Here is a 16,671-nt window from a genome sequence, read left to right as displayed (position 1 = left end):
GTATGGATCCTACACCTCATATAAAATGTCCATGACAGGGTAAGCATATATAATCTGTGTAAATAATCAGGATAAGTGGAGTTGATATCAATTACACTGCTTGGAAGCGAGCCTCCCAAGTCTAGATATAACAAAGCAGGCAGCAAGGAATCGACATCCCTTATGGGTTCCTCCCCCCCCTTTTGTACCCCTCGAATCCTCCCATGCGCTGTTTGTTTCATCATGGTCATAATACGTCAGAGTCTAGATTTGAGCCACGGTCGCTGCAGGGGTGATCGGTCGTGGCCGGCTAATTGCTATTGTTCAACGTGGAACTCAAAAGACCGATCGCCTTGTCCGATGGGCACGGCCTTGGCGTTATTATCATAAAGGGTCCGTTCAAAATACCGAACTCGACCATCGGGCCGAGCCAAAAGTATAGTTTGCTTCTGAGTCCCATACGGCCCGGAGGAATAGTTTTGGTCCAGGGGCCCGTTGACCTGAGGCTGCTTCATTTCGTCCTCCACGCGGGTGGCTGCGGTACCTTCGGCCACTTTATTGACATCGTCCTCGGCCCCAATGATTGGTACGAAGATACTTTTCCGTAGCTGTTGGATATAAGTCTCGACGCTGGTTCCTTCGGGTAGTCGCGGCAAGGTGTCGGTGCTGAGTACCCCAAGGAGTCGCTGCAGGAGGGTATCTTCATCTTCTTGGGCTTGTACATGGTCCTCAATAGCACGTTGCATGAGATTCTCTCCATCCAGAATCTTCGGCCACGTTCGGTCATCGACACTGGTGTTGCTCAGCCCACGGGTTTGGTTCTTCTCGGCGGCTACCCAGGTGATATGGTCCATGTCGGACGAACGGTTGGAGACAATGGCCAGGGGTTCGTTGACGTGGCCACACACTAGACTAAACCCTCCGACTTGCTTGGCTTCGGGGCTGGCGACCATCTCCTGCACAAAGTCGTGGGTGGTCTGACCCTCGCTCGGAGAACTGGTGAGCCAGCTGTTGACAATCCGGCCTCGGCTGTGGACCCCGACTGCTTGGGCGCTTTTATCTTCACGATAGTTGGTGAGTACGGCTACTTTGCCATGCTTGGTGACTCCCATCCAGGTGCCATGCGTGGCTCGCGCCAAGTCGCGTGAGCCGAGGACATGCGATGCAGGCTCCGGCCACCAGTCCGGCGACGAGGTCGGTCGTCGAAGGAATTCCTAATCGCAATTAGTCGATGTAACCGGAATTGACAATCATACATCACTTACATCTCTATTGTCAATGATGATCAACGAATAGGCAGGGTGGGCGGTTGAGATCAGCGCGATACACATTGTGTAGTCCCGAGGTTCTTGGAAGCGGGGAAGGGTAAAACTGGGCGGAGATGCGCAGAACACAATCTTGAGGAATTGTAGTACGGTTCACAATTCTAGGAAATTGCGAACTGTAACTGAGCTTAGCAAGTGAAAGAAAAGAAAACGGTAGCGATCATGTAAGCGCCTTGGGCATCGGGTGTTTTGGCCGATTATCGAGAGCCGCAGCCAGTAAGCCAGTAGGAAGTGGCACGTCGATCTTGAAGTTGGTTGCACCGAGGCAAGATTAAGAGGGGTTGACAATGATAAACCTTCTAGGGGTTCGAGGTTTATGGTTCAATTCTTAGAGATTACTCCGCAGACGGCTACGAAGTACTCTATGTTAGTGTAGGAGACGAACAGAACCGACTCCTCGCGTGACGTCAAGACGAGCCGTTGATCGGAGGAAGCATGACCGCCCGCGAGAGAGAGGGACGGGGCTGATCGCAGATCTCCACAGCTCAGCTACCATCATCTCATCCTCTGTTTCTCTGTTTCTTTTTGCCAGGTTCTTCTTTCTCTAGACTTCTTAGAGCTTGCAAGAAAATCTATGCCGATGTTTCAGAACACCCGGCCCCACCCTATTTAAAACTGTGCAGCCCTTCAACCACCGCGTTGGAGAGAGCTGCCTGATCTCCCACCGCTAATTGTCGACCCCTCTTGATCTTCTCTATCCTAGATCTCCTCCTCCCTACACTCCTCCACCCATCATGTTCGGTATCTTTGCGGACTTGTTGTCGTAAGTGGCCTTTTCAAGCATCTTCATTGAATTATCCGTTTGCAAGTGATCCAGTTACTAACCACCATCTCTATAGCTCCGTGATCACCATCCTATTCCCCATCTTCGCTTCCTACAAGGCCCTCCGCTCCGCCGATCCATCTCAACTGGCACCATGGCTGATGTACTGGGTGGTACTGTCCGTCGTGCTGTTGGTGGAATCTTGGACAGTATTTATCATCGGATGGTATAGCTTTGCCGACTACCTACTTAGTCCTGATCACAGGCTGCTTCGGAAGCTAACCGCAATTCTCTCTTCCTAGGTTCCCCTTCTATAGCTGGATCCGCCTCTTTTTCATGTGCTATCTCGTTCTACCGCAGACTCAGGGAGCTCGCCTGCTCTACCAAGACTACATTGATCCATTCTTGACCCACCACGAACGCGAGATCGAGGAGTTTATCGGTCGGTCGCACGAGCAGGCCAAGGCATTGGGGTTGCAATACTTCTACAAAGCTATCGACTTGATCCGGGAGAAGGTTATGGGTCTTCCCCCACAACAGCCAGCGCCACCACCACCCTCCGGGCCCGCTGCCTATGCTCAATCCTTGCTCTCAAGATTCAATATCCCAACTGTCGGTGCTCCAGCTGCGCCCGGCGCACCTACTGGCGCACCCGCGGCTGCCAACGATTGGTACTCGATCCTCGGCTCTGCCCTGGGATCCGTCGCTTCGGCAGGCAAGCCCCGCGAAGCACACGAGGAGGAGCTATCAGCCAGCGGCACCCTTCTCCAGCGCAAGTTGGATACTATGTCCGGCCCTGAGAAGGCCAGTTATATCTCCCGACAGCGGGAGGTGCTGGATTTCCTGCGCTCGACTCTGAGTCGTGAGGAACAAGCGATGGGTCGGAATGATGCCGAGAACGACGATCTTGCCTACGGTGCTCCGCTACGAAAGGATCTCAGCGAGACCTCATTCGATGTAGTCGACGACGAGGATTTGGGGAGCCGCAGTGGCGCCCGGCGGACGAGCAGCCGGTGGACATCGGGCTGGCTGGGTAACGAGCATGACTCGTCGGGCTCATCAGGCACCGACCACGCTGCTCGGACATCCGGATATGAACGATACTAACTTTGTATTTGTTTTTGGCTCTTGGGTAGAGGATGATATGAATACAATTTCTAAAAACGGATGCACATTTCAATTTACCCAGATACAGATACCAAGCTTGGAAATGAGAAATAAGAAACCAAGACCTGCACCTTGTCATCAGGATACGTAGAACGAGCCTCATTACCCCCGGAAAGGACGGGTTTAACGTACGGAGTTTATGAGATAACGCCATTTGCTATCGAGGAGCGCAGAGGCCCTCTCGCCTCGTCCCACCATACTTGCTTGTACATTATCGCCTTTACACAGCCTGGGGATTCCCTCGGGACTAGCGAATAGCGAGCAGTGGACTCGAGACTAATGACTGGGCAAATGATATACCTCACATCTTGCATTTTTGATAGTTATAACCGAATCAAACCGGTCCGATCAAGGGGGAAACCCGTATCATAGCCTGCGGTGGGAATCGCATGAGGTGTTATCTGGATTTACTTCCAGTTGAAGTCAGCAACTGATCCTGCCCGGTTGTCTAGTGGTTTACCGCTAGGTGACTAGTAGCCACTTCGGTGGGTTCGGCGACGTAACTGCTCTATGGAGCAGGTGCGGACGCCGGCGGGTGAAGTTTTTCTAAGTCTAACTACCCTACAGGATTTATCCCTTTTATTATCTTTCTTATTGTACCTTATTTATATCATTTTAATCACTGAATTCTATAAAATTCATGATCTTTATTTAAAGGATTAAAAAGGTGATCTGGTGGTTGTATAGTGTGTTGTTTATTGGGTGCGGTATGGATATGAAGTCGCGGGCTGTACATGAAGCATCGTCATGAAGTACATAGGGAGCGAGAGGCTGCGGGTTCGATTCATGGCGAGGGCGACTTTTTCATTTTGCGCATGATCTGCATGTCGAGAAAGTTCGCGCAGCTGCAAGGCGGGATTCGGGAAGAATCGAAATGTCGATCTTAGGAATGTACGGAAGTGATATTATTCAGTGAGTCCTCCAAGTACTACTAATAATGGATCATCCCTTTCGAAGGAATAATTACCAAGGGGAGGACCGTATCCCTTGGACAATGGAATCTCCATATAGATCCGCGGCTAAGAACTAGTCCTAGAATGGCCGTATAGTCCCATCTGGCATACGCCCATGAATCATGCACTACTCCTAGTCTCTTTGAAGTGGGCAATTTGAGTCATACCGGCTTAAAAATGCATCGGACACGAACAAAAAGTACAACAAGTCGACCAAGTAGGCTTAGTCTCTGAGTCGGAGTATACTCGACCATAGGATACTGACTACTAACCAGTAACGAATTTATCTCCCCATGAAGCTAACTCGTAACTGAATACACTGAAGCGTATGACCTATTCATTAATCGTGACTATACCGTAGTTGTAAGTAACAGCTAGCTAGCTATCGTGGCAAAACGGAGCCACATTGGGGGGGACAACCAGAGATCCACTTCATTGTTCTCTCCGGATTGTCAATCCAGTATGGAGTCCTCCGAGTCCAAAGGGGGAAATCTCCAGGTATAGATACTGTAGAAGATAGCTTCGAGAGGAATTTCTTCTCAACTCTCATCTAAACCAACCATTTTGTGTGCATGCTATTTCGCCTTCTTCAGGCGTCTCTGATCAACCCCGGGCAACTTCGCCGATGTCATTGTGGCGGCGCTGTTTGTCGATACAGTAAAACCACAATCGTTCTTTTTTCCCGACCATCAAACGATCTTCGTTTTTCTCTCCCCCGATTTTTCCTTCTCAAGTCCAATCTTTTGAGAAAGGACTTGTCTTCTCCAAATCCAAACTTTCGTCGTTGGTGAGTTCGTTGCCTTGGAAGAGAAAAACGTTGCTTCTTTTCTTCCCGAAGACTTTTTCTCTCCCACCGAAACAACTTTTTTCCTGCAGTGGATTTTTTTCCCTTCCCACACACCCCAAACTTGGATTATTCCACCCACCAACCCTCTCATCCTTCTTCTCCGGTACACGCGCTGCATCTCCCGCTGCTGCCCCCGGTCTTGTCATCTCATTCACTTGATTTGACTCTCCCCTCTAACTCTGGGATTTTCCTTTTCTCCGCAGATCCTCAGGTTTTGGATGTGGCCTCGTCAAGCCCCGTCCGCAACTTGACATCTCAACGTCCCTCCATCGAGAACCCTCTCCCGGCGACACTCCCCTCGTCCGACCTCCCCCCAAAAAAGTTTTCCTTCGAGTCCTCTCCTCTGCGCGTTTGACGTGGATACCACCTGTCTAATGACCTCGAACCCTCCTCAGTCGGGCGTTCAACCAGGACAGAGCACCGCTACCTCCGCCTCCAACCCGTCCGTTACTTCATCTACCCCCTTGGCTGCGACGGCCAAGTCCTACGCCAGCGCCACGAAGAAGTCCACCACGGACTCCTCCGCTGCTCCCGTCACCGTGGGTGGCTCGGCGCAACATGGGAAGTCGACTTCCGCATCTCCAGTGAACGGAAAACCCATGCAATCTCAAAACTCCCAGCAGCAGGCTCAGTCTGGGGTCACCATTGTCAATGGTGCTCCTACAGCCCCTGCCGCTGCTCAGAATGACCACTCTCGCAAGCCTTCTGTGACCATCACCTCTGCCGGTGCTTCGGGATACATGCCCAACGGTGGCCCTGCCAGCCGGCCCAACTCTCTTCAGTTCGGCTTCGCCAACCAGCAGAGCTCCCCCAACATGGGTAACCCAGCTGTGCTCGCTTCCACCCAGGCCCAGTCTGGCCTGGGTGCCCCTTCCACCAACCCCCGCGTGACTTCGCCTCAGACCTCCCCGTCGCCTATCCCACAACCCGCCTCCAGCGGTGGTCGTCCCCCACCTTCGACCTACCAGGCACAGGGCAACGTTCCTAACTTTGGCAGCTTTGGAGAGAATACTGGTGATAACAACGTAAGTGAAATTTCTTGTTGATTATATTTCGTTGCGCTGGTTGTGGGTGCATCTGGAGTTTTTTTTTATATTTTTTTGAGGGGTCAGAACTGAAGTTGTGTGGTGATGTGCCGTGGCGCATGTGAAGCGCGCGGGAAACGGGAACGGCAACGCGACCGCGCATCATTCCTCCTATCTTTTTTTTTGATCTTCCCAACCTTTTTTTTGTTGCTTCTGCACCTCCCCCTCTCCCCCACTCTTCTTCAACTGCATGCTCACATAGATGCGTCCGTCATTACAGGCCCCTCTCGGCCCCGGCCAGCAGCACGTTCGTCGCGAGTCCTCCCAGTCCACTCACAGTGATATGAGCAACCATATGGGTAGTGGTCCTGGCCGTGGTGGCTACCCTCACCAGGGTGGCCGCGGTCGCGGATACTCCCAGTCTGGATACCAAGGTGGACAGATGCCCTACTCACCAGGCCCGAACTTCCGCCAGACGCCTAACCAGCCTCGCGGTGGTCCCAACATGGGTCCTCAGTTCCATGGCCCTAACCAGGGCCGGCCGATGCCTCCCTTCCCCAACTCGCCACACCAAGCGAACCGAAGCCCGGCGCTCGCCAACGCGCATCCCACCACTCCCCAGATGAACCAAGTTCCCATGGCCCACCCGCAGATGCCTCCCCAGCCCTACCCCGGCTACGGACAGCACATGGGCCCCCAAACTGTGAGAAACCCACCCTACTCCCATCCAAACAAACCCGCCCGGCGTGGCAACTATCGCAACCAACGCGGCCATGGCAATAACCAGAGCCAATCCAGCCACCGTGGCAATCATGGTGACTATGGCAGCTTTGGCAGACTCCGTGGAAACAGCCGCCCCCCTGTGGTTCCCCCTACAGTTCCCATGCCTTTACCAGATCTCGCTCCGGAGAGCGGTCAGTTTGAACAATGTCTAACATGGGTCAAAAATAATCAGGGCTACCCTCCGAGTTACGATCCCAACTACGGCTTCTATCCAGGTGGTTATAACATGCAGAACATGCAGTACATGACCCCTCCTTCGCCGCAACCTCGTCCTGGCATGCCCTACAACCCGCAGGCCCCCTACATCCAGCAGCAATACCCCGTCCAGCCTCCTCCCCAGTCGACCCCGCTCTCTCGCACCCCGTCGCAAGTATCGACTGACCGTCCTGGCTCGAGCCTTGGTCAACCCGCCCCTGCTGGTGCTGCCGGCGCTGGTCACACTCACACTGGTAGCAGATCCTCGAACAGCCCCGTCCCCGCGAAGCCTCACTTCGTCATTCCCTCTGCCAAGAAGAGTCCTATCATCATCAAGGACCCTAACAGCGGCAGCGTGAAGACGTTCGACAAGAACCCCGCCTCTCCTGCTCGTGCTACTCCCTCCCCGGTGAAGATCGCCACTCCTACTGCGACTCCACCTCCCCGCACCTCCAGCGCTGCCGACCACTCCCGTACCGACAGCAAGGCCAGCAGCGCCAAGACTGACGAGGAGAAGAAGCAGGAGCTGAAGGATGCTGTGCGCCAGAAGATCCAGGATGATGAGGCTGCCCAGAAGCGCAAGGCTGAGGAGGCTGCCCGCAAGAGCGCCGAGGAGGCTAAGACCGCTGAGGTTAAGCCCGTTGAAACCAAGCCCGTCGAGGCCAAGCCCGTCGAGGCTAAGAAGGAGGATGCCACCGAGTCTGCTCGTGCCGCCCTGGAGGACTTGAGCTTGAAGGAGAAGGCCACCCCCGCCGAAGAGCCCAAGAAGGCTCCCGCTCCCACTCCCGCCCCTGCCCCGGCTCCCCCCGTTGAGGAGGATGAGATCGACTACGATGCTATCGAGCGTGAGATGGCTGAGATCGAAGCCAAGGAGCGTGCCGCCGAAGAGGACTACAAGCGCAAGAAGCAGGCTCAGAAGGAGGAAGCCGAGCGCAAGGAGCGTGAAGAACGTGAGCAGTACGAGATCAACATGAAGAAGGCCGAGCAGGAGGCTGAAGAGCGTGAGCTCGCTCGTGAGGCCGCTCGTGCCAAGGGCGACACCACCGAGGATGACGCCAGCCGCAAGGAGCGTGAGGATCTCTTCGCTTCCCTCAAGAAGGGCGGCTTCACTGCCACCGAGACTTCCACTCCGGCCGACAGCGGTGCTGCCACACCCGTTTCGTCTGACATCTCCATGGGCCCCCCTGCTAAGCCCGCCGGTGCTGCTGGTGCCAAGAAGCCTGCTGGCCTGAAGCTTGACACCCCCAAGCCTACCGAGCCTCCTCAGCCGAGTGCTGCCATGAAGTCTCTTCAGAACGCCAAGTTCCTGGAGGACCTTAGCAAGATCACCTATCCTTCTTCCGTCAACGCCCCCGATGCCTCTCTCAATGCCAACTCCCCCGCCGGTCGCCGATTCCACTACGACCGCGACTTCCTGCTCCAGTTCCAGGCTGCTTTCAAGGACAAGATCTCCATCGACTGGGATGCCCGTGTGCGTGAGACTGTCGGTGACAGCGACGCCTCTTCTCGGCCTCAGTCTGCCCGCACCCCCAGCATGGGTGGTCGCAACCCCTCCCACAAGGGTCTTGGTGGCTTCCCTGGTGCCTCCTCCATGGGCAACTTCGGTCAGACTGCTCGTCACAGCATGCCTGCCGTCAACCCGTCTCTGGGTGGCCGTGGTGCCCACCCCTTCGGCAGCTTCGGCCGTCCTGGCATGCCTGGCATGGGTGCTCCTATCTCTCGCAACAACTCTTCTAACATGCCCATGTCTCCTCGTGTGGCATCTAGCAAGGGTGGTGCTGGCAGCAAGCGCGGCAAGCACGGTGCCAAGAAGGAGGAAGACTCTAACAAGGCTATGCCTCTTACTGCCGGTATGGAGCTCAAGGCTCTGCAGCAGAGTGCCACTGGCTGGAAGCCTCGCAGCGTTGGTACCAACGCTACCGCCGGTCCCGCACCTGGTGGTGAGGGACACATGGCTCCCGACGTTGTGCAGCGCAAGGTTAAGGCTGCCCTGAACAAGATGACCCCCGAGAAGTTCGACCGTATCTCCTCCCAGATTTTGGAGATTGTGTCCCAGTCCAAGGACGAGTCCGACGGCCGCACTCTGCGCCAGGTCATCCAGCTTACCTTCGAGAAGGCTACTGACGAGGCTCACTGGGCTCCCATGTATGCCAAGTTCTGCAAGAGCATGTTGGAGAGTATGAGCGTTGAGATTAAGGATGAGAACATTCGCGACAAGAACGGAAACATTGGTACGTTTCACAGCTATTTACTCACTGCATTCAAAATCCTAATATCTTTTCTTAATAGTCACTGGTGGTTCTCTGTTCCGCAAGTACCTGCTCAACCGCTGTCAGGAGGAGTTCGAGCGTGGTTGGAAGGTCAACCTCCCACCCAAGCCTGAGGGTGTCAACGATGAGGTTGCTATGCTCTCCGACGAGTACTACATTGCCGCTGCTGCCAAGCGTCGTGGTCTTGGTCTCGTCAAGTTCATTGGTGAGCTGTACAAGCTCGGCATGTTGACGGAGCGTATCATGCACGAGTGTACCAAGCGCCTGCTCGACTTTGAGGGTGTGCCTGAGGAGGCTGAGGTTGAGTCTCTGTGCAACCTGCTGCGTACTATTGGTGCCAGTCTGGATGCTTCTGAGAAGGGACCCGCCATGATGGACGCTTACTTCGCCCGCATCAGCCACATGATTGAAATGCCCGACCTGCCTAGCCGTCTCAAGTTCATGCTGATGGTACGTTCACTGCGTTTCGCTTTCAATCCGTTCTTTGAGGTGTGTATGTGAAGCTGACTTTTTTCTAATAGGATATCGCCGATCTGCGTTCCCAACGCTGGAAGTCCAAGGACGCCGACAAGGGTCCCAAGACTATCCAACAGATCCGTGAGGAGGTACGTTCTATCGTTCACTTTGCAGATTTGCTTCAAACGATCAATAACTAACATGATAAAAAAACAGGCTGCTCGTGCTCAGGCCGAGGCAGAGGCAGAGCGCCAACGCCAGCAGGCCAACCGCGGTGGTGGCGGTGGTCGCCCGGCTATGGGCCGCGGTGATGCTCGTGGCTTCGGTTACGGTAACCAAGCCCCTCCCCCCGACTACGCTTCCAGCAAGGTCGGCAGTGATGACCTGCGCCGTCTGCGGGCCACCCGCAACACCAACCAGCCGATGTCCTTCGGCCCGTCCAGCCTGCTCGGATCCCGCAGCAGCAGCGGTCGCAAGGGCCTTGGCCCTGGTGGCAACCTTGTTCGGGGCAGCGACGACAGCGCTGCAAGCAGCCGCACTGGTACTCCCCCTGCTGGTAAGAAGGAGGACAAGGAGGCTGCATCATCAATCAATGCTTTCAGGTAAGTCATCACTTCCATATCGCTTCTGATATGAAAGCAACCCCACTTTCACCCCGTTTAAGCCAACATACTAATCCCATTTTTTTTCTCGTATAGCGCCCTCGCCGCCCTGGAAGATCGGGATAACATGGCTACTTCGCCTCCCTCAAACCCGACTTCCCCCATGCTTACCAAGTCGCAGCCTGCCACCGCAGAGCGCCGGCCCTCAAAAACCCCCTCAAAGGATGGGGAGGACGCAGCATAGATTTGATTCCCTAGTTGTTAATGATCAACGTTTTCCCATTGTTTTTTCCCACCCAAAAGATTTCCCTTTTCTTATCTTCTGCTCTCCCCTTTTATTTTTCCCCCTCTCACTGTTCATGTTGCTTCCCCATTGCGAAATCTGCCTCCTTTTTTTTAATGGCCGTCCCGACTTGCATTCCCCGACTGGTCGGTTTTCTTTTTTCGCCTTTGTCCCTTTTCTCTCTTCCTTTTATCGGGACCTTCATAGTGTACAATTTTCACACCTTTTATTTCATATTTTCCTTCTTCCTTATTCTTTCTTAATGATGGTGTGAAGGGGAAAGAGTGTGTGGTAGAAATTGTGCGGTGGTAGTTAGGAGTGATATGATGGGAGAGGCTCGTAGGCGGAGATGAATAGGAAATGGAAATCTGTGAATGTTCTACTGAGTTTGCATGCATGAGGTTGATGCCCGGTTGGTGTTGTTTGAATGGGGGATTTGGGCTTTGTCCTTTCTCCCTCTATCTTTTCAGGTCTCGTTTTTGTTCTCCCCCTTCTGCTCTGTCTTCTCAATACCCGAAGTTTCTTTCAGGATCTAGAAAAGCATAAGTCTCGTTTTATAATATCTACTCCTCATTGTATCACTAGTAAACTTGTAAAGGACATAAAAGCTAAACGGGCATGACTCTGGCTGTTCTAGTAAAGGGACAGTAACGAAGTTGATCTATAAGCAAGCTTAGTCTCGTAGTCTCCTCTATATTTGAGACTGCACCATAGAAGGGTACGATAAACTGTAATGCTTCTGATTTACCTCGAGTGTCTCAGCCATGGGATCATAGGCCATCATTTCTCCAGTTAGATTTGATTGACATTGAGCTACACTCGATATTCCTTTAGAAATACAAGCAGGAGCAGACACCTTACTAAAATGAGCAGCGATTCCATGGAGTTGGAGAGCGGAGAAAATGTTGCGACTAGTCAAGTAAACTTGGGGTATTTGCGCTAGGGGAAAGGGGCAAGGGGGTATCATCAGGCCAGGTAATAAATGATGTGATATGATGCGGCGAAGAGGACCTGGCATTGTGCGAAATCGTTCGTATGCTTAGTCCATAGGACATAATACATAGAACATGCGACGAAAAGAAAAAGTACAGGGTATGAAAGATGAGACGAAACGGAGATGCGATAGTTCAGCTAGAGTGAACGGTCACTTTCAGTCAGTCGTAGCTGTCCCTTTCTCTTCACTTTCATTTGAAACCTCGATCACAGGGATCGACATCCGCTTCGCAGTAGCATCGGACGCTTCGGAGATCGAGTCAGTTGCGTCCTCTTCTTTGCCCTGATTCTCCGACTCGTCCGATGAGTCTTGCTCGAGGGAGGGTGAGTGTGATCGGAGCGGTGCCTCTGGCGATGTAGAGCGCCGTGGCTCGCTAACGACAACACTCTCCTCCGAGCTAGCCGAGCTACCACTCAACGGGCTTCTCATGAGAACCGAGTCTAGAGAGTATGGGACGGGATAGGCGGGGTCCGACTCGTCGATGCTGAGACTGCTGCGATCTGACACGGATAGCGAGCTGCGCGAGTGATTGCGAGAGTAGGTCGCAGGAAGACCCAGCGCCTCGGCGACGGCGGCTTCTTCACCTGGCAGTTTGAGGGCGCTGCCTTCGGTGCTAGAGCTACCGTCGAAGACACGACTGCCGCGTTTCTCACTCAATTCCAGGAGTTGGTTGTAGCTGCGTCGGCCCGGGTCTGCACGGCGCTTCTTCTTTTTCTTTTCGCGCTTGGGCGAGGGGCGGACGACGATGACGGGGATTGGTGAGTGCTGGACGCAGTATTTGGAGACGGATCCCGGTAGGAGACTGTGAACACCCTTTAGGTTTCGACCTCGGGTTCCGACGATGAGCATGACGGGCTCATGGATACGAATCTAGATCCGGTCAGCAAGGGCTCATGAGCATCAGACATTGCTTAGTAGAGTAAACAACTCACCATTCGTTGAATGATCTCCTCCACTTTGCCTACCACCACTTCCAAGACTAAGCTGATAGCCTTTTCATCTTGGCTATTCTTCTGAATAACCTGCTCAAACAGCCGCTTGGCTTCCTGGCGATACTTGCCCTCTTCGATTCCAGCATCGCTGGCCATGCGCGAGTCCTTCTCCACCGCACGAAGGCAAACAATCTCATCCCCATCAACAACCAACTCATCAATCAGCCAATTAAGCGCAAAGTCGGAGTAATCATTCTGGTCCGTGCCACACAGAAACGTCCGACTCCGGCGGGTACTCTGGTACCCCTTGTGCTTGTAATTGAGAGTCAACGAGAAATCTGCAGCGTCGCGGTTGTCAAAGGTATTGAATGAAACACCGCGCTCATAAGTTCTATTGTGAATTAGTACACACGGGATACAAGCCCACCCTTATCTCCGGAATAGCGGACAACATACTTTGGTGGCGGCGGAGACGGCCCGCGACTTGTAGATAGAGCCCGCGGCTCTCTCTCTACATCTAGATCTCTGACCGGCGCATCTGCATATGACAGGCGCTTTTCTTTGACGTTGTGGGTGCGACTCGGAAGCTGCATTCCCGCGTTGCCGACGTTGAATTGGATGGATCGGCGGCGCGGACTTTGGCTGCGCGGGTTGGCTTCGAAGGAGATGCTTGGTCGATGGCCGGAGACCGCGGGTGGAGTCAAGCTTTGGCTCGACTCTGGTCTCTCATCGGACTCGAAGGAAGGCTTGGGGGAGCTTTGGGCGGACATTGTTGTGATGGCGGGGTTGGCGGCCGAGGAGAAGAGGAGTTGTAAGCTTGAGCAGTGGGAGGGCCTTTCATGCAGGAACAGTGGCAGTGTAGCGACTGCTGAATAGATCTTCTCTTACTCGGCTGTCACTCAGATCGAAGATTCGTCTCGAGTGTTGAGCGCAGTGAGGGAAGACACTCGGGACGTTGCGAATGCCGCTGGAAATAATCAGGCCATGCGGGTGCGGATGCGGGTAGGAAGTTGAGGGATTAGGTGCGCAGTTCGACGACGATCAAGCTGGTGGTAGAGCTATCAATCCGGACAGATGACAACATGTTTTGGGAATGCTGGGGGGAACCTTTTTTCGGCCGAAGCTCTGGGATTGATGATAGCAGGCAATTGCAACAGGCGAACGCAGTGACGCTTGCAGCGAGGGGCTTATCCCGAAGCCGTAGGCGGTGAGAGGGTAAGGTTATCGATAGCGATATGGGTTCATGTGATTTGCATTGGAGAATGTATACTCCGTCGGGTATGTGCATACGGGCATGTATACTCTGGTCAGTTTATATTTTCGGAGAGTAAATTAAGAGTGTGAAAAGTTTGTAGAGTTGTATATAGTTTGAGAACTTTTAGGATGAGTTAGGGCAAGGACCATCTCAAAAGACTAAACCCCAGAACGGCACTGCACTCCACGGCATGTCAGCCAAAGCTTAACCCCCTCCATACATACTACAAATAATCAAGGGCTAGCACGCCTTATAGGGAAATGAAATCCAGGCAACCTGTTGCATACTGCAGTAGTGAAGTAACTCTAGGTCAAAACGGAAGCCATTACAGCTGACGTGCTTGGGTCACCCGGTTCATCATACTAGCATTCCACTCGGAAAGGAGATAGCGCGACGGCCCTAATTCAATGCCATGCATTTAGGCTTGAAAATATGTTTGCAGATCCCTCGTTGCTCGCCATTTCCCAGCAATAAAGTCAAATCTAAACGGGTGGATACAGGCAGATCGATGGGGAATCTGCTGTATGTATTCAGTAGTGTGCAGCACGGAGCATGGCGATAATTACGAGTGCCCCTATCTTCGTTGACGTTTACGTGAGACTCGTTAGTATTTACGTGGTCGGGGATGTAGATAATCTCACAGCATCCGACCGAATCTGCCCGTGCATTATCGGATTCAGCTCATGCTTAAATACACACATTAACGGAGTACCATATACCTATCTACAAATCTACATCTACGATAAATCCACGAAGATGACCCGTAAACACCCGCACTGTGACTACAATCCCAACAAATCACCTCCTAAACATGCACCATTCCCAAAATCTGCACTCTAAATCTCATACTCTGCACAATGTCCCGAGAACCCCCTAATCCAATTCTAATCTATCCATTACCCAAAAAAGAAACTCCCTACCTCGACTATTCCTTCCAAGACATTCTAATTCCTCCACAATGTGGTATATACATCCCGTGACACTGACCACCCCCACTTCCCTCCCTAGCAAACCCCTTCACCACTAGCCTCGCTAGGCTAGTAGGCTATGTACATAGCGGACCAACTATGCCGACTTAGCCGCGAAGATCGGAGACTATCGCTGCTTGGCGTGGATCTATCTACCAGCGGTCCAGCGGTGAGGACCACTTTGCTCAGGGACGAATTACAGGTAAGGTACATCTGGGACGGGGGATAGCGCTCGGGGCGCTCGTCTGCAGTGCGATCGACGGGTCACATGCACTGGTGTGCTGGTGTGGTTGGGAGTGAATTGGTCAATTGCGTGCGGATTTGAAGTGTGGGATGTCGTGCTGAGATGCCCGTTTATTATCTACGGAGGTACTCCGTACAGAGGATGACAAGGAAAGGATTGATGGTGGTTGGTTCGGGCGTTCGTAGAATATACCTTATAATTGTAGATGTATACAAGTTCGTAGATACAAGGCAAAGGACAAAAGTCAAACCTAAGGGTACCTTGCAAGCAGCCAAGGCTAAAAACTACTAACCCCTCCATTTAGATAAGAAAAGACAAGGATCATGTTTAAAATGTTTTTGGCATGCATTTTTTTGCCTTGGTATAATGTATATCTATGTACATGAAGGGAATCGAGTCATTTCCACGATCCCCGGTCGGGATCCCAATTTTCCCCGCTTTGGGTAGTCTCAACCAGCGCCTCACTCACAGAGTGAGGGGGGAGAGCTGCCCGTGGCACATCAAGGCCACTTTCCAAATCCAAGCAAATGATTCCAAAAAATAAAAGTCGGCCGTAACCAGAGAGATGAGATGGTGGTATGAGAGAGTATAAACGCCTGGTATAAGGGAGATGGGTGCCAATAAAAAAAAGATATGCAAAAGCGCGCTGATAAAATGTCGCTTTCAGAAAAGTCGGTTCAGTTCAGACCATTTGTTCGTAACGGGCGTGGGGTATCACAAAAGAATCAAGATATCGCGAGTGTGTATACAAGTACAGAGAGGATCGAGGGTGTAAAATCTAGTACGCCTCGATCATCGTGCTCTGTTCTTGTGAAACGTAATACCCCGGTTCGAACAAATGTGTTTGATTGTCCGTCAATGAGATGGCTGCGGTCGCGGCCTCCTTGGTGTCGAAGGACTCGAGAGCAGGCTGCGGCGGCGAGGGCGGCATGCTCTCGTCCTCGGACGAGTCGTCCAAGTCAGCCAGCAGCTCGGGTGGTGACTGCCGGGATGGAGATCGCGTCAAGCTAAGTTCCTCCAGGTCCTCGGCGTCGTCGTATTCAAAGTCCGAGTCGGTATCTTCCCCATCGTCTTCCACCAAGGTAGCCTCGGGGACGGCGGCGAGGTACTGTTGAGGCGGGGGTGGAGAACGAAGGCGAACGGGTGTGTTGATGACGAAGTCATTTTCGTCAAAGTCGGAATCATCTTCCTCGTCGCTATCGCTGAGGTCCGACTCCAGGTCGGACGCATCCTCCGGATCCCAGTCCTCTTCGGGCTCCTCGACCACGGTCGATGCCCATTGGATGTGGCGGGACTTTTCTTCGCGGGGGGAGGTCTTGGTGGCACCACTGACGGTCTGGTTGAACCAACGTTCTTGCTCACGCTCGGCATCGGCCAGATCCAGCATCAACGAGTCCAGCAGGTTGGCGTGGCCGACCAGTAGGCGGAGATCATGGTCTGCGCGGGAAGCCTCGCGGGTAAGCTTCTTGCGGGCGGTGTGAGCCAGGTAGTATGTTTGCGTGATGCTCATCTTCTTTTGTTGGCGGCGACGGAAGAGGGAATCAAAGTATGGGGAGGCGGCGGAGGCGAAGGAAGAGTCCTTGGGGAGGGGAGTAGTGGTAGTGGAGGAAGTAACTTGAGGAACCTCCAT

At 53.1% G+C, this 16,671-nt stretch overlaps 5 protein-coding genes across 5 annotated transcripts; 2 read left to right on the top strand and 3 right to left on the bottom strand.

Annotated features, from left to right (window-relative positions):
• Positions 1–296: 296 nt before the first annotated feature.
• N7496_008165 (NRDE family protein) lies at positions 297–1,310 on the bottom strand (the record flags this gene model as incomplete). Its single annotated transcript, XM_056701084.1, has 2 exons — positions 297–1,193; positions 1,245–1,310. The coding sequence occupies 2 exons, from the start codon at positions 1,308–1,310 to the stop codon at positions 297–299; spliced, it is 963 nt and encodes a 320-aa protein (XP_056553147.1).
• A 728-nt stretch (positions 1,311–2,038) lies between these two features.
• On the top strand, positions 2,039–3,174 carry N7496_008164 (HVA22/TB2/DP1 family protein; the record flags this gene model as incomplete). Its single annotated transcript, XM_056701083.1, has 3 exons — positions 2,039–2,067; positions 2,144–2,293; positions 2,370–3,174. 3 exons carry the CDS (start codon positions 2,039–2,041, stop codon positions 3,172–3,174), a joined length of 984 nt encoding a protein of 327 aa, XP_056553146.1.
• Positions 3,175–5,408: 2,234 nt separating this feature from the next.
• N7496_008163 (putative eukaryotic translation initiation factor subunit eIF-4F) lies at positions 5,409–10,609 on the top strand (the record flags this gene model as incomplete). Its single annotated transcript, XM_056701082.1, has 6 exons — positions 5,409–6,059; positions 6,340–9,268; positions 9,327–9,757; positions 9,829–9,912; positions 9,980–10,365; positions 10,462–10,609. The coding sequence occupies 6 exons, from the start codon at positions 5,409–5,411 to the stop codon at positions 10,607–10,609; spliced, it is 4,629 nt and encodes a 1,542-aa protein (XP_056553145.1).
• Positions 10,610–11,798: 1,189 nt separating this feature from the next.
• On the bottom strand, positions 11,799–13,344 carry N7496_008162 (universal stress protein; the record flags this gene model as incomplete). The annotated part of the gene is made up of 3 exons (XM_056701081.1): positions 11,799–12,512; positions 12,575–12,965; positions 13,031–13,344. 3 exons carry the CDS (start codon positions 13,342–13,344, stop codon positions 11,799–11,801), a joined length of 1,419 nt encoding a protein of 472 aa, XP_056553144.1.
• Positions 13,345–15,819: 2,475 nt separating this feature from the next.
• Positions 15,820–16,671, bottom strand: N7496_008161 (uncharacterized protein; the record flags this gene model as incomplete). The annotated part of the gene is made up of 1 exon (XM_056701080.1): positions 15,820–16,671. The coding sequence occupies one exon, from the start codon at positions 16,669–16,671 to the stop codon at positions 15,820–15,822; it is 852 nt and encodes a 283-aa protein (XP_056553143.1).

This window comes from Penicillium cataractarum (assembly GCF_028827025.1).
Source record: "Penicillium cataractarum strain IBT 29864 chromosome Unknown utg000007l, whole genome shotgun sequence".
Taxonomy (NCBI): Eukaryota; Fungi; Ascomycota; class Eurotiomycetes; order Eurotiales; family Aspergillaceae; genus Penicillium; species Penicillium cataractarum.
The sequence above is the reverse complement of the archived record's forward strand: the minus strand, read 5'-3'. Positions and strand labels throughout refer to the sequence as shown.